This window comes from Coturnix japonica, chromosome 1 (genome assembly GCF_001577835.2).
Source record: "Coturnix japonica isolate 7356 chromosome 1, Coturnix japonica 2.1, whole genome shotgun sequence".
Lineage (NCBI taxonomy): Eukaryota > Metazoa > Chordata > Aves > Galliformes > Phasianidae > Coturnix > Coturnix japonica.
The window spans coordinates 92,626,840-92,653,232 of NC_029516.1; the positions used below are offsets into that span (position 1 = coordinate 92,626,840).

The 26,393-nt window shown below is 42.7% G+C and overlaps 1 protein-coding gene and 1 long non-coding RNA gene across 3 annotated transcripts in view; one reads left to right on the plus strand and one right to left on the minus strand.

Annotated features, from left to right (window-relative positions):
- On the minus strand, positions 1–7,610 carry ADAMTS1 (ADAM metallopeptidase with thrombospondin type 1 motif 1). The gene is made up of 9 exons (XM_015880877.2): positions 7,037–7,610; positions 6,576–6,922; positions 5,980–6,112; positions 5,406–5,573; positions 4,838–5,124; positions 4,528–4,714; positions 4,250–4,425; positions 3,200–3,375; positions 1–2,824 (listed from the first exon to the last, which is right to left on the minus strand). The coding sequence occupies exons 1-9, from the start codon at positions 7,584–7,586 to the stop codon at positions 2,083–2,085; spliced, it is 2,766 nt and encodes a 921-aa protein (XP_015736363.1). The 5' UTR covers positions 7,587–7,610; the 3' UTR covers positions 1–2,082.
- Positions 7,251–26,393, plus strand: part of LOC107322644 — a 25,006-nt gene continuing 5,863 nt past the window's right edge. Inside the window, exon 1 of one of the 2 annotated variants that reach the window (XR_001559008.2) lies at positions 7,251–7,358. This is a non-coding gene — a long non-coding RNA (uncharacterized LOC107322644). Of the gene's footprint in view, positions 7,359–10,428; positions 26,261–26,393 lie in introns of those variants that run through there. The other variant, XR_004309399.1, reaches the window with a different exon arrangement.

Sequence of the window (26,393 nt, forward strand, 5' to 3'; positions counted from 1 at the left end):
CATTGGCAAAGGAAGTTTTAATAGATTTTTACATGACACAAAGCCAAAAGTATTCATAGATGACTGATGTCTCAAATTCCATGGCAAGAGTCCCGCTGAGCTCAACAGACGATTTTCCCTCAACTGGAGTAGTCATGAGATCAGAAATGAGGGAGCGAAAATCAGTTTCTTAACACTTAGTATGTATTTCAACATTATGAAACGTGTTACCAACAGTTAGAACAGTTCATTCATACAGTACTTTTACAAGTAATTAGAAGAGCGCGATCATGAGGCCCTCCAGAATTTTGTGAGGGAAACCTCTGACTGCTAGTTAATGGTTTTAAATTCCAAAAGCATCTTTCCCAGTAGGGTAAGGTTAAGTGGAGCAGGTAAAACTGCTACTTTTTGTACATCCTTTTTTTTTGGCTGTATACACCACTGACAGCAATATTCCCTCTGTAAGCACTTATTAAAATCAGTGGTGTCAGTCTAGCAGCAGTCCATATTTTTGAAGATGGAACAACAGTACTGAGCACCGAGATAGTGGTTAAGCAATAAAATAGATAATTACCCCTTTCAGTGTACGGGTAGAATTTTCCAAACCCCTTAACTAACACAGCTGTGTAGTAGCCTAAGCTACTGATGTGGTTTAACTTTCTTCGTAACATTGCCGAGCAAAATAAGCTTGGATTCTAAGGCAGACTTGTATTACTCCAGTGAAATAAAGACGCTCCACTTTCAAAATTTATAGGGTTCATTTATTACTTCTAGTAACATATTATACTGTATAAATACTCTATCCTTGTTATATGTCCTTTTAAAAAAGCGATAACTTAGAAGATCACATTAGACAAGAAGTATAAAAATAAATATGCTCATTATATGCATTTATTACAAATTATAACCCTTCCCAGAAGGGAAAGAAATATAAAATACTTATAAAGTATATAACATCTATAGTAATATATTTTACTATATACATATGGAAAGCCATATTCTCTCATTGTCTATGGACTGGCACAAACTTTTAATTATGCAAATGCTGGCGTACTGCTGCGGATGGACCTGCTATCCTTCAGCTTTGTCTTCCCGCCTTATCAGTGATTTGAGCACTACAAACCCACCAGAGGCCATTTAGGGGAGGTTCCCATTCATAGCGGGATTTCTTGGATGTCTTTATATCCAAATGCAAATAATTGCTATCAGCTGGGGTAAGGGAAAAAAATAACATGAGAGCAACGACTGAAACGCCCACTGCCACTAGTCTAGTTGACAGGATGGTAGAACCAAGCTCAAATCAAACAAAGCCAGTGGAAGGTATGCAGAAGGCACAAAGAGCAACTACTCATAGACGCTACCTGCTCCATGAAGTAGAGATTTTCTAGCCTCTGGATTAGATGTCACTACAGAGGCATTAGAGTGGGTAAGAGAAATGGACAGGAACATTGGAATGATATAAAGATGCTTTAAAGGAAATAATGAAAGAATGGCATTCTAGTTATCTATGGAATAGTTTTTGCTATTTCTTACTCTTTACAGGTAGAGAATATGGCTTCGTTTTTATATAAAACTGTTCTCTGAAACAATAGCAGCCATGAATGACTTAGTTAAAGCTCCTTTTCTAATCCTGTGTTTTGCCCTTCGTGAGGTAGGTAAGCCCTGACCAATTATTTTAAGCTATCTTTTCCACTCCCCTTTGTCTTCTCTTCTTACATGTGGGGACTTGATGAGTACCACAATATAAATCCAAAAGAAGGGAGAATTAACCAACCCCAAAATGTTTGCTTAAACATGCTTTGGCCACTGCTCATGTTTTAATTTGTAACAGACTTAAGAAAAGAAAGTTATATTACCCTAGGGCCTTCTCTGCTGAAGATGAGTGAGTGACACTGGTCTGCTATCCTATCAAATCTGCAGTTGGCAGGGTAGTTTAGGATGCAATGCCAACTAAGGTTATTTGCACTGTCCCACCTCAATGGATCCTCACCATAAATTTTGTACGCAAGACGTACGCGCTACCTCTAACCCTCTTATTTTCAGTGCATTTTTCTGAAGGAAAAAAAAAAATAATAAAAAATTAGCTTTCCCAACTTATACTATTTAACTGCAGTCCGTAACATTGCAGAAGTCTATCAGGTGCTTCGGTTTCTTGGAAGGCTCACAGCTTTCTTGTGGCAGCACGCCGCCGTCGTAAGAAATACATTTCAACAACCTCTTTTTGAAACCTTTCCCGCATGTCTTAGAGCAAGCCGACCAGTCCCCCAGCTGCCACTGTGGGCAGGGAATATCAGCACAGGGACGGATATCACTGGGCTTCAGCTCCCGGGCACAGTCAGTGGCTGGCCACCCCCGGGGGTCCCGACACTCCACTGCCCGTCGCTGCCAACCCGAGCCACACGACTTGGAGCACTCGCCCCACTCCTCAATGACCCACTCAGAGGAGATGATCTCCTTGATGGCATTGAAGGACTCTTTCTTTTTACTGGGCACCTTCTCTGACGCAGGCTGAGCAGGCTTCTTCACAAAATAGGTGAACTTGATCTTGGGCTGTGGCAGGTCCCCCACTGTGAGGACTTGGATGGTCAGAGGCTCTTTTAGAGGGCTGAAACTGCGGATCCTCTCCAGAGCGGCAGAGGAGCCGCTATATCTCAGCACGCTGCCCTTGTAGGTGATGTCCTGCTCCAAGGTTGACAGGGTGTAATCGCCATTGAGGACATAGGTGCCATCTGCAGCTTTGATGGCCAGGAAGCTGCCGTCATGCCTGGCACCTCTGTGGTTCCTCTGCTTCACCTCGATATTGGTTGCCCCAGCTGGAATGGTGACCACATCATGATAGCCCGGTCTGCCCAAGAGAAAAAAGAAAGGCTGAGTTCTCCACTCATCCCTGGGACAAGGGAGGAGCTGCCTTACACGAGGCTGAATTTCATTTGGAGCCAAAGCATGAAGCTCACAAGTTGCTTATCTAATAGAACTAATGTATTAAGAGATTTGCAAAGTCACATCCCACATTATTGCTATGGCAAAAGCACGTCCCATGTAATGGGTTTCCTTTAACACTAAGATCTGACTGTGAGTCATCATCAATCAACTGTCTTTGACAGAACAAATCTCAGTTCCAAAGATAAACTGAGACAGTATCTCACAGACTTGGAAACCAAAAGCCTACACCCACAAAACATTCCCCAGAAAAAAACAGCAGCTGCGGTCATGCACTCACTTTGCTCTAACAAGTGTGCCTGACACTTTTTTGCAAGTGGATCCATTGCCACCGCAGATCCCGCATTTGTCAAACTTCTTATTGGAGCCTATCATCCGGTCACAGCCAGCCTTCACGCACTGTCCCTGGACGCACACAGAGGTGGAGTCAGGGCTACACGGGGTGCCATCCACAACCTTCAAAGGAAACCAGCAGGAGAGCAATTCCATTAGAAAATGTGCATTTCTTGGAAACAGAATGGAGAATATGAACAGAGAAAAGGCCCACAGCACCCAGATTTTTAAGGCTTTTCAAAATGGAAACCAAAGCAGTCTGTAGGTAGTTGGAGCTACATAATGATTCTTCAACTCACTTGTATAATAAAAATAATGCCATGATGACAAAAGAGAACAACCAGTTCCAGCTTTTATTAACACCCACCCCACTCCAAAAAAAGTCCACAGAACTGTTAGTAATTGTGTATAAAGGACATTTCTCTTCTCATGGTCCTAGAAGTGAGTGTATAAGAAAGTACAGAATTAAAATTGCTTTTAATGGTGTCCAATCAATCCTTTCTTTCTAGGAGTACTCCTCTACGATAAATATCTGTGTCATCACCCTGGCAGTTACTGGCTCTCAACATCTAATGACAGTGAGTTCAAGTAGCTACGCAAGATAAGTTATTTCCCTTTTGTTTATTTTAAGCTGTCAGCGTATTAGTAACTGCTATGACAAAGCACTGATATTTTGGCAAGGAACCATCAGAATTCTCCAAACATATCTCAGTGTAATCAAATTGGTGGAAGGAGAGGGAAGGAAACTAGGGTGGAGTGGGTAGAAGAGGTGGTTCTTGTGAAGTAACTGCAAGCACTGTGCCAGAGTATTTAAAGCATGCTGGCACCAATCAGGCTGTACATGTATGGAGCAGAAGAGGAAGAATACTGCTTAAATACAAGAAAGAAAGACTCAAAGACTCTCAGATTTCTACAGTTCTTGACTCTTAACTTCACAAAGAGTAGGAGAAAATAGAAATGTGCTACTTTAGGAGGATGAGAGAGAACTTTCAAATACCTTTGGCTGTAAAACGAAGAAATATCCTGTTCCTTTTGCTCTGCAGACCAGTTTGCATCTATCCTTTGGAGAGACACCAGCATACTTGGGTGTCCACTCCACTGCAGGTCCGCTTCCAAAGGCAGACTTGGAAAACTCGTTGTGCTTCTCACATTGTTCCTCTCTAAAGGTTTTGCCTGCAGGCAGAGGAAAGACAGGTGCGCATTAGTTCAACTTCTGTCCATTGTCTTCCTCCAGAAGATCCCCTTCCTTCACCTCAAAAATGGGGAAAAGATTACCATTGTTATCTGGACAGTCCTCGATGTTACACGACCTGTACTGCACCCGCTTCCCCTCACAGTACTTCCCCCCATTCCTCGGCACAGGGTTATCACACTCCCTGAAAGAGTACTGCACACCGCCACCGCAGCTCCGGGAGCACTCTCCCCATGCTCCCCAGGACCCCCAGCTGCCATGCACCGGGGTCTGAAAGAACAAACAGATGAAGACCAAAACAGTTAGATAAAACCACAAAGACTTTAAAACCAGCTGCTTGTAGAAGAAAAAAAGACGAAACCAAAAAGACTTCTAAGCCTGTAGAATACTTACATCATAATGCTTCTTCTCAGTTTTATTCACACACTTGCCATTCATGCACCATTTCCCTTCCCCACAACTGGTACCATCCGCCCAAGGGAAGTGTTTGGTTTGGCAGACGAGCAGTCCTCCTGAAGTGCCGGTACACCACAGAGTTGTGCACGTACTGGCTGCATCAGGGCAGTGCTTGGATTCATCTCCAAAAGTGAACTGGCACTGTCTGTTGGCATCATACAGCGTGCCGGGAAGGTCAGAAGGAAGCTGGATCGGTCTGTGGGGCTTGTCCAACAAACACTCACCTGAAAAGGAATAGAAAAGGAAAACAGAGCAGATGGTGCTGTCAGTGAGTTCAGTTTTAGAAGGGAAAAATGTATTTGCTTCACTGAAGCTTCATTTGCATTGCAGCATGAGTTTTCCAGCCAATCTGTGCCACCATTTTTGTACAGCTAAGGGCCTTCCAATGCCATTGACAGCATGCAAAAGGTTAATGCTGTCTTTAACAGAATTAAAAGGAATAGAATCAAAGCAGTAAAATACAAGAGCACGAATGCCACACGAATGGAAAGTTTAATCATCTTACCATGACTGTTATCCAAAAATGTTGTAATCATGTAGGCACTACATGGAGACCAGGGCTGGCTGCGATCCAGGTTGGAAAGCATGGATGCCATCATGTGGAAATCCCGGCTTATTCCATTAATGCCAGCACACTGCTTTGCATCATCATGAGGCATGTTAAACACGTGGCCTTAGGAAAAAAAACCAACACAATAAAAAAGTTTGTGATTTCAGCAAGTCTGTCCTTTGCATTACCAATGCAATTGTAACTCTAGAGCTACTCATAGTCAGGTCTTTAAACACTGAAAGAATAGTGGGATCTGAACAGTGCCAAGTTTTAAGCAGATTACAGAGCATCTTCTCTCTCCTCACTGGCTATTTTCCTGCCATCTCAGTCCAGCACAGCTTTCACAGACAATGCAGAGTGGTCTGGAACCGTTTTCAGCAGTGGAACCCTGCTGCACTGCCAGGCTGTGCTGCTTCCAGCCTTGCCAAGGCAGCACAGGGTGCCCAGTGCCTGCTGGGAGCTTCCAGCCTCACTGCATTGAACTGCCTGCAATTATTCAGCTGAAACTGCATTTTAGAGCTTCAAGTACCTAGCTCGTGGGCTGTTGTGAAGGCAGCCTGCAAGCCGTCGTCCTCTATGATAGAGCAACTGCGGTTTAGATCACAAACGGTTCCCACATCGGCCATCCCAAGAGTATCACATGTCTTGGCACCACAGAGGTCCTGCAAAAAAAGGCAGTTCATTATTAATCAGATCAGAGCCTTCACCTTGGCAAGAACCATCCCACCCTGGCAGCTTGCCTTTACTTATGGAAAGTGCATAAATATTCAGCACTTCAATGGGTACGATGGCAAAAATCTGCCTTTGGAACATACACAGGGCTTACACGTAGAAGCAGGATGCATAATTTCCATACTGACTCTGCTAAAAATATACAGCAGAAACACACTGCATATCACACAATATCCCAAGTTGGAAGGGACCCATAAGAATCACTGCATCCAATTCCTGCACTCTAAGCTTCACCTGAGACAGCACAAAGGATACTGAACCCTAAACAACAGAAATTCATTTCAATTGCAGACCGCTTACTGGAGCCCACAGTGACCCCAAATGCTTTTGGGGGGTTCTCGGGAGGTGGGGAGCTGCGGGCAGCGGAGTAAACTCAGCCTCCTCGTCCCTCACCTGCCTGGTGAAGAGGATGGCAGTGTCATAGTGCTCGGCGTGCCGGTCGCTGGGCGGGTTGTGCTGCTTCTGCCAGCTGCAGAAGTTGCGTAGAGTCAGGGCGGCGTTAGAGGAGATGTCGGGTCCTTTGCGCTCCTCGTAAATGACCATGATCTTCACCACCACCAGGCTGATAGAGTTACGGATGCTGGGGTGCTTGTAGAGCTTGGCCGCCACCGAGAGCAGCGTCAGGAGGTAGTGCTTCAGTCCGCTGCCGTGGAACTCGGCCATCGACTGGTCGGCCACCAGCATGGTCTCCACGTAGCGGGGGCTGGAGACGAATCTTTTTTTCCTTTTGCTTCTCGTTTCTGCATTGAAAAAAAAAAAGAGAGGGAGACCCCGCGCACGTGAGCAACGCACGAGAACTCCGTGGACAACCACAAGGACAAACACAGCCCCCCGCTCCCACCCGCCTTCGGTACCTGCGTGTCCCGAGGGATCCGGCTCCGGCCCCGCCGCCTCGGCCCCCGCCCCCGGCTCGGTCACGGCGCAGCGGGATGCGGCGGGAGCGCGGGGCCCGCGGAGGCGGAGGACGTGGGGGCCGAGGCGGTGCCCCGCGGCTCCGGGAGCGGGTTGAATGAGGTACTCGCGGCCCCGCAACGAGAATGCACCGCGCATCCCCGAGCACAGGCTGAGGGCGGCGGCCGAACCGGGGTCCCGGTTGACGGTGCCGGAGTAGAAGCAACGGGCGAGGTCGTCTCCCGGCGGCGGAGAGGAGGAGGAGGGCGGCGGCGGCCCGCCCAGGTACTGCAGGGTGAAGTCCGGGGCCAGGAAGCTGCTGTCGGGCTCCAGCTCCAGAGTCAGTCGTTCCCCGAAGGCCTCCAGGCGGAAGCGTTCCCGGCCGCCGGCAGCGCCCAGGCGGCGCGGCAGTACCATGGCCTGGCGGGCGGCGGGGCGCTGAGCGCTGCACAGCCCCAACAGCCCCAGCAGCGCGGCCAGCACGGGCGGCGGCGGGCGGGCGCCGGTCCTCATCGCGGCGCGGCGGCTGCGGGCGGTCGCTGAAGCTGAGCGAGCGGTGCGCGGCGGTTCGCTCAGCGTGGGGCTCTCTCCCGGCGGAGGGGTGGCCGCGGGTCCGCGATCACTGCGGGGGCGGCGGAGACTTTCCCATGGCCGGCTTTTCGGGAGGGGTCTGCTGCCGGAGGGTCCCGCTGTGCGGCTCTCCGCTCGCTGCCGTTCCTTTCCCTTCGGCTCTCCGAGCTCCGGTCGTTCGCTCCTGCGAAAGCTCCGGAACGGTCTCGCGTGCACTTCCACGGAGCGGGGCCGAGCAGCCTCCCCTCCTGCGAGCGGCGGCGGGGACGGAACGAAGGCGGCCCGCGAGCCTCCGACCCTCCGCCGCGATCCGGACGCCTCCGCCGAGCGGGGTGAATGCAGCAGCCCGACCGCCGCCGCCGCCCTTTATGGGGTTTGTCCGGGCCGCCCCCATCCCCGGCGCGGCCTCGCCGCCCCCCACCGCGCCGCCCCTCGGCCCGGGCCGTGAGCTCACTGCGTGCGTAAGGCGGCTGCGGGCGGCCCCCGCCCCCGGCTCCCCCACCGCCCTCGACGGGGCGGGACGGAGCGCAGTGCGGTGCGGCGGGAAGGGCAGGGGTACGAGCCCAAACCGCGATGTCGGGAGGGGGGATGCGGCCGGCCTCCGTCCTCCGATCTTCACCCCTCGGGCTGGGCTCGGGGTTCCGTTGCCTCTTGGTTGTGCTTTTCGTTTCAACCTCCTTCCCGCTCCGTTTTTATTTCTTTTTTGCTCTTGAAGGAGTCCTTGTCCGTGCGCAGCCTTAATGGCTACAGTCAGCTGTGCACCTGTAGTTCTGGGAAATGGTTCCTTATAAATCACTTAAATAGAGGCATCTACGGTAGGTGCAGGCAGCGTTTTTCCCCGAGGCAGCCCAGCGGTACAGCCAATTCACATAGTAGTGTGCAGCTCCATCAGCAATGTGACTTCGTGCTTGCTGAGGCCTTATTGAGGATCAGGGCGAAGGAGTGGTGTGCAATTGTGGTAAAAGAAACCGAAGTGCTGTACCTATCGGTGACAGATGCTTCACTGCCAAGCAATGCTGTGCTTTATGCCAAGGCAAAACTCACAGGCTGGAGGCAGAGCAGCATGCATCATCCTGAGGGTAACATCTTTGTAGCGCAGCAAGTGTTTCTGAACCGAAACTGGAGGCTTTTCATCCTCATTTAGACAACTTTGAGACATGTTCCAATGACAGTGGGACAGGCTGATTACCTAACAATACATTTGTCTCTTACAGTACTGTGAACAGATGAACCGGAGTTTCCAGTTTCTTATTCCACAAAAAGTGCTGTTATCCTGCACTGGTGAGCAAAATCAAAGAGAGAACTTCACTTAGTATGAAGCAGCCCAAGTCCTTCTTTAAGAGAGCCTTGCAGCCCAATAGTTGGAGCTGTGTGTCCATCTCTGCCCTTATTTTGGAGATATGGCAATGTGTTCTCTGGTCTGCTTTTCTAGGATAGGAACAACATCAAAGGCGCGGTCCATTTATGCTGTTAGTTTTCTTTTGCATCTGATACATATCTAGCAGTGTTTGTAATTCATTTTGGAACTTAAATGTTCAAAATAGTTAAGCTTGCAAAAAATATTAATTAAAAACACAGAAATATCCTGGCCAGTGCTGATAGAACGTATTGTTCAGGTGGGATGGAGCCTCAGTAACTACCAAGGATGTCCTTGAAGCCACGAGCAGCTTTGTCACCATGTCTGACAATTCCTTTTTGATTTTAAATCGGAGAACGAAATTCTCCTGACCACCTTAAAAACGCTTTTTGCATGATTGAGGTCTTCCCTGTGTTCCACCAGGTGGCAGTCGCCTATCACGGATTATTTTTGGACAATGTTTTGTGATTCCTCTCTCTGTTTCCAGCTCTGCTCTGATGGAATTGCTTTTACATTTTAGTGCTGTTCTCAATGCTTTGGTGACTATGAGAGTTGGTTAAGAGATTTTTCTTTATGTAGTGTCCAACAGCATAGCTTAGTTCAGGGGCACCCACTCTGCAATTTCCTTGTTTTCCAGTTATTGCTTCTTACACTGACGAGAACGTCAGTGATATATTTGCACTGAGCACAAATCAAAGGAATAATTACAATTAGAAGCAAAAAGTTTGGCTCCTGACGAGCATGTAATGATGCTGCATGCTATGCTTCTAGTGTTGTGAGGGTTTATTTCTGCAAATGATTCTAATGCCTCGCTGTATATTCAAAGCTGGAGAGAGTGTATGTGTCTATTTGCAATCCATATCCAATGCATATCTACTGCACATTTTGTATAAATGAAAATCCATGTCATGCACATATCAGAGTGTTTTAAAAAGCTAAACATACTGAACTCTTGCTTAATTTCACTCCGTGGGATGTAAAGTTGTCTTTAAGTTCATTTTTAGTGTTTCTTGGGTAAAGGCAATAACTTTTACTGCAAAGGGAGCCGCCAGATGGAGCTCATTGATCACTGTATTTTAGTTGGTAATGGAAAAGTGGTGCTTTTAATTATGGGTTAGCTCCAGTTATTTTCAGTATCTGAGCAGTGTTAACAATGGCAAAGCTTTAGTTGCTTTCCCAGTCTTTGTGTGAGCAGCGGCTTTAAAGCACAACAGCAAACGCAACAAGATTTCAGCCCGTTTGTTTAAATGCTGCAGGAGAGCATGTTTCAAGGACTATTAAAACAGCAGGTGGCGCATTAGGCCCACTGACAGGATGATGCTGTTAAAAAAATACTCGAAAGAACACTTCCAACCTTCCAGCAACTTTAAAGCCATTTCTCTCTCCCCCCCCCCCCCCCAATTTATCTAATTTTGCATAACTTTTCTCCCTACTGAAAGGTTCAAACATAATCAACAATTCTATTTGCTTACTAGTATTTGAACAGCCTGAGAGGTTTGACTTCATGCAGAAGAAGGGAATCCATTGTCATTCAGGATGACTGATGGTACTGAACAAGGTTACTTATGGATCCTGGTCCACTGTGATATCTTTTGTGATATACACGATTGTGTAGCTTATTGCTCTTGTCCATTTATTCTTGGTTTTGATGTCATTAACACTTGACGATGACAGGATGTTAAACTGGGATACGAGAGTAAAACTCTAGCTTTACTTTTGCGTTTTGATAACTAGCAGTAATGGGATAAGACAAAAACACATCCAGCATCACTTTGACAGTTACCTGGAACTCTTTTTCTTTTGGGAGGAGAATGAATCGTGATTCAGTGTGGTTAAAAGTTTCTCCATAGCTTCTCCTTTTACATAAGCTAATCAAAGTTGCTGGAAAAAAACCCAACAAGCCCCAACCCCCCCAAAAAACAACAACAACAACAACAACAAAAGCACAATGCAGAAACTTTGGCCCAGCCAAATTTTATTACTAAATAGCTTATATAGGCCTGCGTACAGTTAAAATGAAGCACTACCAGTTCTTTCTGCTTTCCATTGGTAAACTTTCATCAGTGGGATCATTGTACCTCTGGCTGCATGAGTCAAACATTTTGTTATTCAGCAAATGTAATGCACCAGACATTTGTGTTCAATACAAAGACTGCAGTTGTGGGTAGTAATGTTCCCTTAGTGATGAGCAACTGTAATACCCATAGCTCTCAATGTCCTCCTTGTGTTACAGCCGTGAATCATAGCTTTCTCCTGACACTACTAGTAGGTCAGGTCTGATGAAGGTATTGAAAGACGTGGAGCTGTTGAGACCTGGTCTTAAAAAGTGGGCCCACATGAACTTAATGATATTCAACAGGACCAAGTGAAAGGTGCTGCACTTGGGTCTGGGCGATCTTGCCTGTGTACAGACTTGGAGAAGAACTCACTGAGAGTGGCCATGGGGAGAAGGACTAAGGGGTCCTGGTGGATTAAAAGCTGAATATGAGACAACAGGAAAGCCAGCTGTATCCTGGGTTGCATCAGAAGAGAGTTGGCCAAAAGGGTGAGGGATGGAACACCTCTGCTGTGAGGACAAACTGAGAGAGTTGGAGCTGTTCAGCCAGGAGAATGGGAGGTTCTGGGGAGATCTGAGAGTGGCCTTTCAGGATCTAAAGGGGGCCTGTAAGAAAGAAGGGGACACTTTAGAAGCGTCTATTGTGGTAGGACTGGGGGAAGTGATTTCAAACAAAAACAGGGGAGATTTAGGTTGGATATAAGGAAGAAACTTTTACTATAAACGTAGTGAAGAACTGGAACAGGTTGCCCAGAGTGGTGGTGGATGCCCTATCCCTGCAGACTTTCAAGGTGAGGTTGGATGTGGCTTTGAGCAACCTGATCTAGCTGTAGGTGTCCCTTTTTGCTGCATGGGGATTAGACCAGATTATCTATAAAGGTCTTTTCAAATTTAAATGATTCTGTGATTCTATAATGTGAGTCATGCTGGGTCTGACACAGAGAATCATTCCTTCTGTAGCTGAATGTGACCAATGGAGGATGGCAGTGTATCACCAGCGGTGTATGCTGGTTGACACACTTCGGCTGAATTGTCTTGGTAGGGAAAAGTGAGCCTGTGTCTTGACCAGCAGCTGCCTGTATTCATAACTACATGTAAAGCTGTCTATTGTTGAATCCCTATCTGATCCAAGACATCAAAGGCTGTTAGCAGCTCCTGGCTGTTTGTTGATTGATGTGCTTGTTTGGACCTGTGAGTTAGAACACTTAAAGAAGTACATTCTAAGGCTAGTGGAGGCAAAGCTGTGCATACATTTAATACCAGTTTTCTGGATAGATCAACACCTAGGGGATGGCCCAGCATCTACTTTTATATTACCCTCCTGGCCTAGCTGTTATCAGCCACATATGTTAGCAAAAATCTCTTACCAAAGCACAAATCTGAAAGACTTGAGACTGTAAATCTGAAGAGGGAGGTTTGTGTAAGAAACTATGATGTGACCATATCATGGAAAATTTGTTCTAAGGACTGTTGAGGTCTGACACTGTATCTCAGTTTCTGATAGTAGAAGTATTCCTACAGAGGAATTAATGTCGCCATCTAAATGGCTTATGAACAGCTGACCTAAATCCAAATTTTCATGGTCAAAACAACTGCCAGTGTCAAGTATGCAAAAATCTCTCTGAAAAGAAGGGATCAAATAAAAAGGATTTAGGTGAAACAAAACGTTGAATTATACTATGTCTGCAAAAGTGTTTCAGAAGTTAAATATAACCATAACGTTGGCTGCTAAGTCCCTCAGCAACTGGCAAAGAAAATGGAGCACATTCGTGCATACCCTGAGTTCCACTGACATTTTGATATTTTTATCACACTGCTATTTCAACAGATACCATGCTTTCTCAGTGTGCTTTGGACAGAGAGTTTCACAAGTGCTGCAAGAAGTGTTAGAGTTTCCATGAACATTCTCATAACGAAAAGTCATCACTATGCCCACTCATATATTTATCTATTTTTTTCCTTCCAGACATTTATGTAGTGTAGGAGACAGTTGTTGTCACTTAGCAGATGTGACATCGATTAGCATGTGACAGCGATTCCAGCGAGTTTCTGTCTTGCTAAACAGTGCCCTCCGTATCGTTGTCCTAGACATGTGCTGGTATTTCTTTGTGACCAAAGAAGCCTATATAATGTTGATAATCCTTATAAAAAGTATCAGGAAATTTGGACCCATTCAAGAAACATTTTCTTTGGAGTCAGATTTCAAGCTGGGCAGCTTCCTCACCCTAATGCTCACACAGCCACACAAACAGTTGTATCGGCTTAGTAGAGGGTGTGATAATGCATTGCAGAGAGTGGTAGGAATGGGCAGCTCAGCCTGTCTGGCAGGAAGATAAGAGCTAAACTGTCAAAAACATAATAATATTGTATGTAGCTTGACTTACATGAGGACTTATGAGGGTTCATTTTACTAACTTTCCTTCCTCACATTCTCCCTCTATGATTTTAGTAGCCTCATTTGCATACTTTATCTTACCCATGCTTTTTTCAACCCTTCTTATCATACTTTTCCTCCCTGTTATGCTGGATAATCAAGAGTTGGCAGTAAGGGTATTTAACAAAGGGCGAAAAATAAAAAAAAAATAAAGGAAAATGCTTTACTACTCTCTACTCCCCAAATAATTTATATACATATTTAGATCTATTTGATCCGTGTCTTGCTGTGTGAAAGGTATGATGTTTCCTTCTTTGGAGACATTCAAATGCTCTTTGGATGCAACCTGTTGTCTATATCCCTGATTGAGCAGACGGTTGAACCATTGACCTCCAGAGGACCCTTCCAATCTCACCCATTCTGAGATTTTGTGAAATCTAAGGCTTCAAATGAACCTGCCGCTGTAGCTATTTGAGAAATAAATGGAGGAGTGACTTCATTACTCAAAGTCCAGAGTGAAACTTTGGTCAAAAAGCAGCAGTGCATTTCTGCTTGTAGCAGTTGAATAAGAGTTCGTAATTCTGAGCTTTTCTCTTTTGAAGTGAGGGATTTTGACATATGTGTCAGTGCTACTTTTATAATGCCAAAGAGTTGTTAGCCCCTAGGTTCTCCAGTGTTTTTAATCTCAGCACTAACTGTAAGCAATTGTAATGGAGATCAGCTGTTAGCTTCCATCTTGCTGCCAAACCAGGCTTGTATCACAAGTGGAAAGGTGCTAGACAGTCAAGCGTGAAATTCTCTTGCCTGCATCTCTTTTATTCAGACCTGATGGAAATAACATGTAAGCGAGTAAAAAATCTCAGCAATACAAACCTCAAGAGAGACAACTTTAAAAGGCAGATTTACATAATGGCAAATTTAGGGATTTGCATCAGCATCTTTAGATACTTTATTCCAGTCATTTATCAATTTATACCATGACTTAAGCAAATATTTCAGAAGTACTGCGAAAGATTGTAATGCAAAGTCGTGGTTTTAAGTACAATTCTATGTGTCTTTCTTTAATATTAATTGTATACAAAAATAGCATGCCTTTTCTTTAACATTCATCGTATACCAACATAGGGTACCTTTGTAACTTCTGGGGGGCCTATTTCTGCTGCAGACTCTTAAGATGAGAAGCAAATCCATAACAAAGCCATAAATATGTAAAAATCAGTTATTAAATCTGGTAGATGGTTCAAATCTGTTTTTTAGAAGTTTGATGGCTTTCAGAAGCCATCAGTAATTGCCTCCTAAACACTATATTTTTGACTCGTTCATTGTGCATGGGCTTCAGAATGAGCAACTTGCAGTCCTTAAGAATTACCTCCACAGCATCTCTCCTCCCCAGGTTGTCCCCAGGCACCCCAGAGTGGCTGCTGGGCCCAGCCCACCTGACTAGAACCAGCTGTATCTTACCTCATGGGGCAGTCCCGGCCTTGCCTTATGCTGCAGCCTTGCAGCCCACCACTGCCAATGCACATACACATTACAAATGGTACAGAAAGGCAATGTGTAAGGATATCCTATACAGCTTTTCTCACTTGCCTCTTTACAGTGTAAAATTTCCCAAGTCCTGCAAAAATGTAATACCTGACACTTTCTCTGATCCTCCATAAAGAGGCTTCTGATCGCCCTCTGCTTTCCTCTATGTATATGCACTTTCTGCTTTCTCTTCCATCTAATAAGTACCACAATTGGTATTTTCACTTGTGAAAAAGTAAATGCCTACCTAAACCAGCACTTGGAGGAGCAAATATTTCAAAGAAAGCCCCCAAACCAAGCAAACAAGTGAGTGAGCAACTAACCTCCCAGTGAAAATAAAAACAGCCAAAGAAAGAGGGGATTCATTTGTCTTAAGAGCTTCCAAAGAATTTTTGGAAACAGCCATCATAACAATAAATTGTAAGACTATAGAAATGGTTAAACCAGTAAAATAATGAGCAGAGTGACCCCCAGAAGATCAGGCTGGAACAGACAAGCAGTCATTAGCAGAAAGAATTTGAGCTCTGGGACAGTGTGAGCTACTCCCTTCAGGTTTTGGAAGATTTAAAATTACTCTCATAGTTCACTGTGCAGTTACACTTGCTATCTCCCCAGCCAATCTGGAGCAGCCCATGTGTGCGTCTCCTCTGGCACATAACATTGTTTGCACAACTCCATATTAAGTCTATTAATACTCTTTGCCCACATGAGGAACCCTTGTTGCAGTGATGCAACACGCAGCTCAATCATATAATGTTAACAAAGAGAACTTGAGCAGACACGTAGACCCCAATCCTGGAAATATTTATAGTTAGGCTTGAGTTCTGGCATCTTATTAACCCCTCGAGTATTTGGAGGATTGAAAACTTAATAAAATGTTCGCCAGAGTATTCTGTTTACAAATGATATCAAGAGGAAGCATGTGCAATGACTTAGATGAGAAACGAAGTTTTTAAAACAAAGTATCCCTCCATCTCTGCTCTGTGTATGTCAGTTTATACCACAGAGATTATAAGAGCACAGCCAGAAATAAACAAATCCTAGTAGACCAGTACTCGGATTTGTGTTTTCACTCATGTTACTAGTAGGTCTTCTGGAAAAACGTCATCTCTTTTTAGCTTCCACTTAGCATTATTAACATCTCATCTTGGTTTTAATATGGACTTTTGTAAGCCTTCACTGTACCCTTATAAACAGGCCATTTAATTTCCCATGGGCATAAATAGAGGCATATGAGCAAATGTTAGCAAGAGATTATTGGGACCTCTGTCTTTGCTTTGCCAACTCCTTTTTTTCACAGTTTGTCACTGGATATGTTATAGTTCAGGGTGATAAAGAACTGAAGGCAGGGAGCATGGGGTATATGTTCATGATGCCTTCCCATTCATTCTATTTCCATGAGTGACATGGTGAAGTCACAGCTTCTCTGACTGAATGGCTTAGATTGCCAGATATGTGCTTTAAAGTTAAAATCTATACTTTCGGCCAAAAATGAAGGTTTGGATACATGACTTAAATTCATTTAGAAAAAAATTCACAAGTTTGAAATGTTTCAAGTCTTCTAGGAATACATGGGCCTGTATCTACCAATTGTTCTCAGTGTTTTGACTCATACTGTTGAGTTCCATCTTTTGTTTATTTAGGGAATTATGACTTTTGTGCATGATTAAAATATCATGGTCATAAAAACACATCATAGTTTCACATGGGATATGTATTTTTAATGTAATAATTAATTTTATGCCTTCATAAATTCAGCTATCATTTCTAATCATAAGCTGGTCCTAGCTGGAAGACAAGCATCACATACCCTCACATGCTGTCAGTCCTCTATTCTGTTGTGAAAGAGGGCTGGGTCTCTTGTCTGGTTTGGCATCTGGCTCCCTAGGATATGGAGGGAGTACAGCTGAGGTAACCCTGCATTCTTTGGATCAGCCACACTGCCAAGATGTGAAAGAAACCTTGGATTACAGCTGCCTCTGCATGGGTCAGCTGTGTGCTGAGGAACATTTGCATGCCCCTTACAAAATGCTAGTGGGTGAAGAGGCAAGAGGGTGACCTCCAGCTGTTTTTGCTTACACCAGACTGTTTCAGTCTTGGAAGAGCTGCTGGCCCATGTCCAAGAGCAGTCTGGGGAAGTCCCGTAGGAATTAATGAGGGACATTGATTGGAAAGACTTTCTGAGCTTCTGAGGCTGACATCCCATGGCCTGAGAGCTGGTTATGTGTCGTGTGTCTTCAAAGGCATTACGAAAGCAGTTAGGGAAGTCCCTTCTCAAAGATCTAAGTCCCACAGGAGGGTTCCCATCTGAGCCTGGACTTTCTTACATATAACAAATAGAACAAAGCAGTTCATGACTATCCAGAAGACAGAAAATCTGTGCCGCTTTTCTTTCTTAAACATACAGAATCTCCATTCTGTTGCTCAATAACATTTATGAAAAGGGAGTAATACAAAAATAATATCTACTGCACAAAAATGCACAGCTGTCATGTGACACACCTTTTAAAACCAAAGCATCATCAGGTATTGTAGCAAAAAGTAGAAAAAATTCCACTTCATAAAAACATATCTTTATATATGTATATATTTATATAATTCTGTTGATGCCAACTGAGCTGTCATTGCTTTATATGGTAAATACATGAGCTAACATAGGTTGTCTAAATAAATAGCTAACGAGACAAAAAGTGAAACCAAAGTTAACTGTGAGGGCCCTGCCTGCATTATTAATGTGCATTTCAAAGCTTAAAAAAAAAAAACCCAGTCTCTTTTTACCTTTTCAAAAGAACTGAAACTCAAACATAGAATGGGAAACAAGCTGAAAAACTGTAAACACTAAAGATATGACGTAAGTCACTGAAAGCTGAGAAATTGTAAGTGGCAGCATTAACTCCCATTGTTTATTTCAGGGAAGGCAGAAAAGAAAAGGTCAATTAAGGCAAGAACACCCACCACTAAAACTGCCAGCATTTACTGCTTTATGTTAATCGCTGTGGCTCTAACACCAAAGTATTTTTTACATATCAGCGGACAGCTGCACTTGAACAGAGGCTCATTGACTTGTCATCTGAGCATCTCTTTTGCATTCAAGGACTTTGATGTGTGTGGCTGGAAGGAGGAAGTCCCAGCTTTAGCCCACAGCAGCATCCCGGTACATACGTGCTGCTTTCTTTGCACACTGCAGTTGTTCTCGACTACTGCAGCTCTGCAAAGAACTGCAAAGAAAAACACACATGCACGTTTGAGCTCCCATGTGGATTGTTTAATTGTATAATTGTGATGTGACTAATACCAAACATTATAGCAGTGAGTAATACAAATGATGGTTGTCCATAAGCCAGGCATTTGATTATTAGTGCCAGTGAAAAGACATCAGGTTGCTGATGTTGGAGACTGCTGTTTCTGTAGCCTGCCAGGACTGTGACAGGTGCAGTTTCATGATAAGATTCTCTAAAGGTGTACATGAGTAGATATGTTTTCCAGGAGGAGGGATGGAGGAAAAGAGCACCATGTTTGAAAAGTGAGCATGATGAATTTCTGGACTGAATTACATGCGTCTACTTCCTATCACAGCAGAGGAAGGAATACACTGTGAAGGAAATTTCTTCCAGACTCATATCCCTAATATGCTATGAAATATACGTGCATAAACTCCCTGCTTGGGCTTATTTCAACATCCAAAAAAGCTTGTGAGCAGTGTTTGATTATTCAAGAGCAGGGGAATGCAAACCTTCTGACACCTCCAAGAAGCTTCCAACAAGCACTTGGACTTGGAATTGGTGCCTAGGGAGCTTTTCCACACAGAGATAAGTTTAATTGCAGACATCAGCATTTTGTTTTGGAGGCTGCTTTGTCCAAAATTTTGCAGTGTGTGCATATGTCATCTCAAGCATAACAGCTAGCAAAAAAGGATCAGCTGGTGCTCTGTACTTCAAGGCCAAGTGCTGTGAATATCTACAATAAATGTTACACACTTGAATAATGCCTTTGGCTCAGTCTGTGCTGTCTCTGGGATAGTGAACCAGAGAGCACGATATGAACCCTGACCTGCTTATTGTGTGCATGCATTGCTGCCAAGGGGATACCCTAAGCCCAGCTATCTCAAGGTCCTGTACTTTCTCTATCATCCACGAAATGGGGCTTTTCTATGGGGTCTAGCCAGCTAGCACATTTATTCTGGGGTACTCTGGAATAAATAGTATAAGGGCATATCTCTTGTCATTAAGGGAAAAAGAAACCCTTTGGAAAGAATTGCATACCTCACCCCGCTGAATTTGTTCTTACTGTGAAATAAGTTGACCACATTGTTGTCTAATCCTATTTTAGACCATGTGGACAAGCCCCCAGAGTTTTATGGCTAGAGTTTGTCATTAGTTATCACATACAAGGGATTCTGAATGTAGTATTTTGTATAGGTATTTAATTTTATGGCATCAGTGTAGGTGTTGAGTTGGGTTTTTGGGTGTTTGTATATGTTTGACACCTATTTTTAGAACTAGTAAGAAATATATAATAGAGTATAAACAATTCAATGAGCTTACAGTTAGTCTGATGCTATGAGTCAGATGGAAGATAGTTGATAATAAAGGGTGTGACTGGGATAAATAGATAATTGTAACGTAAAATAGCACAAACATCAGCCAAAGTTGGAAAAAGGCAGTGTTTCCAAACTGGAAAATATTTTTCAGCTGGGGATTTGTGGGCTAAGAAAGGGTTAGGGGATTTCTCTGTGCAGCTTGCAAACACTCCTATCAATTCATCCTTAAATTGAGGTTGTCGTTTGAGTACTGCCATTTAGCCATGTATGGTATTCACTTAACTGTGGTTATGGAGAGGGCTAGAAGCCTTATGATGCTGGAAGAAGACTCAAATCTCATAATTAAAGGCACATACTTAAGAAACCTCCCTTGAAAAATAAAAAAAAATAAAAATTAGAGCAGAAGACTTCAACTGTTACGTAAGTATCTGCTGTCTATCAAGATAATTTGTGGTTATCATGAACCAAACATTCTAAGCAGATGGTGAAATTTAATTGATTTTGCAAGGATAAGTGAATACTCCTACACCATAGGAGTGGCTTTAAGGGAGCTTGTAGAAACTGTAATAGAAGTCCTGTTTCAAAGAGGTGCTGTGATGGTGGCTTCCCTAGCCCACTTTTCCCTCAATTCGGAAAGTTGGTACAAGACTGATAGAGGTCCTTCCCATCCTCAGCAGCTCCACAACACCCTCATGCCAAGAAAGGCAGGTCTAAATGCCTATTTTCTCATGCAGCAAGTGGGCATCAGTTGACCTCTGTGGGACCTGTAATGACTGGTCATAACTATCGCATTCATTTCATTGATTCTGGTAGGTTGGCCCAATGGTGGCAAATAAGGAACCAGTCTTGTACCCTCAACCAGCACAGAATGAAACTGGTGCAGCTCCCCTCCGTCTCTGCCCTGTATCCATTTGTTCTTTGAACTCTTTATACTCTTTACTCCTTGTACTTTTATACTCTTTATATACTTTAAATACTCATATACATAAGGAAGCAGAATTTTATGGAGACCTGTAATCTAGATAAAAAAAAAAAAAACAACAAAAAACCAAAAAACCAAAAAAAACCCCAACAAAAACCAAGAATAGAAACACGTTGATGAAACTTGTAAAATATGGCTAGGAACTGACAGAAAATGTGTAATTAATTGGAGTAAGCTGTTCTGTAGTATTAGGACCACCCAAAAGATGGCACTAAACAACCTTTGGTCATTCCACCTGATACATGGATATACATCTGCACATGCACACACAGATTTCTAAGAATACTCACTAAGAATATTTTGCTAACTTAATTTTGTAATTTTGGGTGCAAAAGTAGAAATCCTCCCAGGCAATTCTGCATTAGACCAACAGGTAAATTGAGGAGGATAAATTTATATAAGCAGATAAACTTTGCACTGTAAATATTACTTTTCTATACCCACATGAAAGCATTCATATTTTTGCAAACATGACAATGAGACATTTGGTGAACAGCATAATTGCACTAAAATTTACTCAGGAGTGAATGCTTTGCAGTTAAAATATTTGATTATTTCAGTGCTACTGATGCCACCGCTATATACTGACTTTGGTAAATATGTGTTTTTTGGGACAGAAGTGCTCATATTTATGTGAGTGCAATGTGAAGTCATTTCACTAGTGCATACAGAGCCACATGGAATAGCAAGTGTTAGCCAGGGCAAACTCTGGCCTATTATCACTAACTTTTTCAACATATAAGGCCAATGATTTTGATTTTTAAGTCAGTGTAGTAGGTCTGTGGTGAGAAGAACAAGACATGTTTCTACTAGCAACCTAGTTTATGATGGAATAGTTGAAGGAGGAAAAAATCCCTTTCATATTTATCAACCTATGAAAACTCTTATTGTTATCTCATTTACAATAAGCCCTAAAGCTAAGAGTGTTCAGAAGAAGTGCTGGAGGAGGAAACCTGACATCCTGGAGTTGGCTTTTTCTATGATTACAGTTTCATGATCGTAATCAAATACCACATTGTTAATAGTAAACAACAGAACTTCAAGAACACCACCTTTGCTTAAGGCAGAAATAATTTGGGCACCAAAAGGATTAGAGTAACTCGTTGCCTTCCACGTATTTTTGATTCCTGTGTGTTATGAGGCTTCTCTTTTAAATGTGGTTGCCTGTTAACCCACAACTAAAGAAGACGGATAAAAAGAAACATCCCAGGAGCTGGGACAGATGTGGGAATTGAAGGAAGTCTGCCTGGGTACAAAAACCTTCTTTCACCTCATTTTCCAAAGCTTGTCCTTCTGTGAGTCTTTAGTATCTTGTTCACTACTGCATTTCTTACTGCCACAGCCAGAATGGATGCCTCGGAAACACTGAGTTCTCTATACACTCATGAAATTAAAGGCATTTAAATTGACTATATCAGCTCAGAAGTGGAAGTCAAGGTTTTATGTTTGGGGATATATTATTTTTATTCTTCTTTTGACAGCTCGAGAAAGGCATTTGACTCACATAATCATTTGATTATAATAAAAAAAAAACAACAAGTGTGGATGTTGAGGTTTTCATAAGGAAATGAGCTGGAATTTATTCAACAGAACTTAGTAGCACCTGTGGAGAAGCTGTGCACAGACGTGGAAACACTAACTGGCTTGGTTGTGTTTATTCACCATGAGTAAAAACGTAAAAAAAATAATGAAAAAAAAGAAGAGAGAGATAGGAGAAGTACGCAGAATGAATAGGTGAGGAGCTGGATTCTCTTTGCTTTGGTAGCAAAGTGAGGTTTACTCACTGAAAGAATGAGATTTTGCACAACACACTGTTAAAAGCCACCATGGAGATTTCAGGTAGTGTGTGGTTGCGTTTTACCATAGCTTGTTGACATTAAGGGCTTACCAGTATAAAATGTGTAGTAGGAGTACTGTGATAGCATTGGGCTGCAATAGTCAGTGCTAAAATCTATGCATGTATATTAGTAATTAACTTTAAACGGTTTGTAGTAACAGTATTTAAATATAATATACCTAGACTAAATGAAACAGATACATTTGTGTGCCTCAAAATCCTTTATAATTTGATTTTCAACAACGTCGTCTTACTGAAAATTCTGCAAGTAACAGGAAACACATGAGATCACTCCTCAGGAATATATTTTAAAGGAGGCAGGGAGCAAAGCATTTTTCTGACAGCCATTACAATTTGTATAACATGTAAATTCTGAGGAGTTTTGAACTCACTGCAGATATTTTCTGCACCAGAGGATGTATAGTTTCTTACATAAGCTTAGAGATAACTTCGTAGTGAAGTAAGAACTGGAGGAGGTAAGGGGGTGGGATGACAGGGAGGCAGAGAGCCTGAACTGGAACATTATGAATTCTCACAACGGTAGCTCACTGAAAAAAGTGCTTCAGAACAAACCTTCCTTCATCCAGTCAAGTTTTGGAAAGAATTACTGCGTTTGAAACTGAGATTTTATTTGAAAACTCTTTGGAAACAGGATACTGCTTCCAAGCTCTTTCAGTTCTTTTGAGACCTGGAATGAGATTCATCTCAGTCAACTTTGGACATTTCATAGAATCATAGTATCATAGAATGGCCTGGTTTGAAAAGCACCACAATGATCATCTAGTTTCAACCGCCCTTTCATGACCAGGGTCACCAGCCACCAGACGATGCTGCCCACAGCCACATCCAGCCTACATTTGCATTGCAGGTGTCTGCATATGAACCCTACATGCCTTTGTCACTGGAAAGAAGTACACATTTTTAATGTACGAATCATTTCATTTATCATGGACATGTACTGTTGGGTAAAGTGAATAGCAGTTGTGAAGTGCCTGCTTTCTCTCTGTTGAAAAGCCCTTATAAAGACTGTTTCAGATGCAGATAGCAAAGTCCATGAGAGGAACTCTGTCTCTAATGTCAAACGTATTTTTACTTTTGATTTTTGAAAGACTGAGAAAGTTGCTACAGTTGTGTATATTTAAACTCAAAAACTTAAGAAGTGGAACAGTCTGATACACCCTTGGCAGAGAAGTGCCACTGGAATAATTTATGACAGCAGTGTTTGTCTTCATAGAGCAACTTACATAAAAGTCAACCATTGAACCATGAAACAGTCTGTGGAGGAGTTGGAAGCTAGGGATGGATTCACCTGATCAAAGTTGAAAGCCTCCTCCACATCCAATAACCTAGAGACAACTTTCTACTCCCTTTATAGTCAACAGAGAGAAACATGAGTGCAGTTAGTCTCATCCTTATGTCAGTGGCAAAAGCCACAAGTTCTGCACCTTCCAAGCATCTGCTTTACTCCATTAGCTTGTAAAGGTGCCAGGGTTGTCTATTTAAAGACACTTTAAGAGTTGCTTTAGGCAGAACTAGTGCTCCCATCTGCAACAGGAAACTGCTTTTGTGGATGCAGTTGCAAGAGGAGACTTGAATAAAACTATCTGGGAGGGTCAATCTGACACTGAAAGCAGCTGTAAAGAATCCTGATAGGGGAAGAACAGTTGTTTTGTATTGCTGTTTGGGAGTCTAGCAATCCATGGTACATTTCTAGCTGTGCAAGTAGAACTCGCTGCATGGCTTAAAATGGGATAGCTATGAATTTTATGTCTTCCAGTTGCTTCCTCTGGGAAACAATGGTAGTGATATCTTCTTGTGCCTCTTTGTCACTCAACATTTGACCTGTGTAAGCATAGGAGAATTCTGAAATCTCACAGCTCGACTTCACAGTTATGGGAAACTTGGGGATATTTGGTTAAGTTTTGAATGGCATACCTTTCTTTCAGCTAGCTTAGTTCTGGATCAAACCAGCATAACTTCTTTGGGAGAAAATCCAAGCAATGAACTTCACAGTGAAACCTTGGGGATAGGAATGTTATTTTGTTTTGCAGTATGAAGAACTTATATAAGAAAGTAAACTGTAGCATCATACATACATGTTTTACCTTTAATGTTTTCTTTTCTTTCTGCTGCTGTATATTGTTGCCGTGCATTCGTTCTCAAATTTGGGGACTGGAGACAAAAGCAATCAGCAGACATCACTGTTCATGTAAGCCTTCCTCTTGGTGGACTTGCTCAGCACAGCAAACTCATGTAACTCCACCTGTAGCCATCCATCTTCCTGGGAGTCGTAACACCTGTGTATGCTAAGAACCTGTAAGGAAGTCTCTTGTTGACTACTGCTATGAAACTAACCAACAGGAAGAAATTTTTCAATACCCAGAACTGCTGCTGCAACAACAGAATACGGTTATTGTATAAAGGAAGCTAAGATTCCTAACAGAGCTATTTAATGCCTCCCTTTCATGGAGGCAGTGAAAATCTTTTTGAAGACAAAATTCTTAGTAAAGTATGTGGAGAGAAAGTGTCCTAATCAGTCAAAAGAGCATTGACACAGAATAGAAGGTGCCACAGTTCTATTGTTGGTCTTGGAAGGAAAACTGTAGCAATACTGACATCACTAGTTTGGGTTGGACCCCTGTCTCTGAAGTTACTTTATTTTCCCATCTATTTTTTTGTAATTTCAGCTTTGTGTACTGTATGAACTTTTGAGTGACTATGCTGCCTACACTGCGCTTCTGCAATTTGTCTGCAAAATATCTTGAAGGCTGAAACTACTGTGGTGGAACTTATTAATGTCAACGAGTGCAAAGCCTAATTATTACTGAAACTCAAGCCTTATCTTCTCACTCCAAGTTAAAAATCTTGAAGTGGCTTATATCATGCTGATGGCACTATGTTAAACAAACAAAAATAATAACAACCTAAAACTTGCAGATGTAGTGTATAAGAGAACTGTTTATTTGTAATTGCTAATTTCACCATTATCATGATTCTTGATTCATTTCATATTTTGATATTCCTGAATATTTATATTCATTCGCTGTACATGGGCTTGAAAGACTCTCTGCTGGTCTGTTACAATATTTTCTCATAGCAAGAGATGATGCTATCATCCAACTCTTAGCTGGAAAGTGCACTAATTATTTTCTGAGTGGGCAGAAGGTCACAGCCAATGGACAATGGAAAGACAAGTGAGCTACATACAACTGTGCACTGGAATTAAGCTGAGGGAGGAAAAATAATATTTTTAAATATAGTGCATAAGATAATTTCAAAGCTTTTTAAAAGTCTTTGCCATGCTCTCAAATGGGAAAATTAGGTATTATTCAGTGTCAAGACCAGAAAGGCCAGCTCACAGTAGCAGAGATACAGTAGTAGTAAATAATAGAAATACTTTATTTTCAAAGTCACAAAGTAAACTTTGATCATCATACGGAAATTACAGCAGACCTAAAAAATCTTGCCACTGACCTCTAAGGTAGAATAAAACTGAGAGAGAAGGGGAGTTAACTCACCAACTTTTTAATTACTGTTATGCCAAGACTTTGAGAGAGTTTAAATCCCAAACATGTACTCTAGGAAAGGAAAACATTTCCCTTCACTGTACAGCCCTTAGGAGGTGGCGGGCTTTTTTTGCCTTCTCCTACCCCTCCTTGATTTTTTTCTTCCTTATATGTACGTGTAAAAACACAAAGTCATATGTAAGAAGTTCACTTAATTCCTCACTCTCTGCTCACATTTGTTACAGATTTTGTTTGGCTTTCAGTTTGCCAGAAGGGAAAGGAAAAGTGTGTTTCAGCCAGGGAATGCTGCTGTCCACTGAAAAATGTGTTTGGATGGAGGAGCTCTTTTTCATGGCCAGATTGTGGCTTTTGGCAGCAGAGGTGGCAGGAAGCAGTTGCCATAACAACTATACCATTAAAAAAAAACAACAACTTTAGGTAAAGAAATATCTTTGAAATCATGCTATTATTAATGAACCTGGTAGAATCAATCAGTTCGATATTATGGGTGACAGGATATTGAATGTGGTCTCCTGAGTGCACACTAACCATATGCTTTTGGGGCTATATT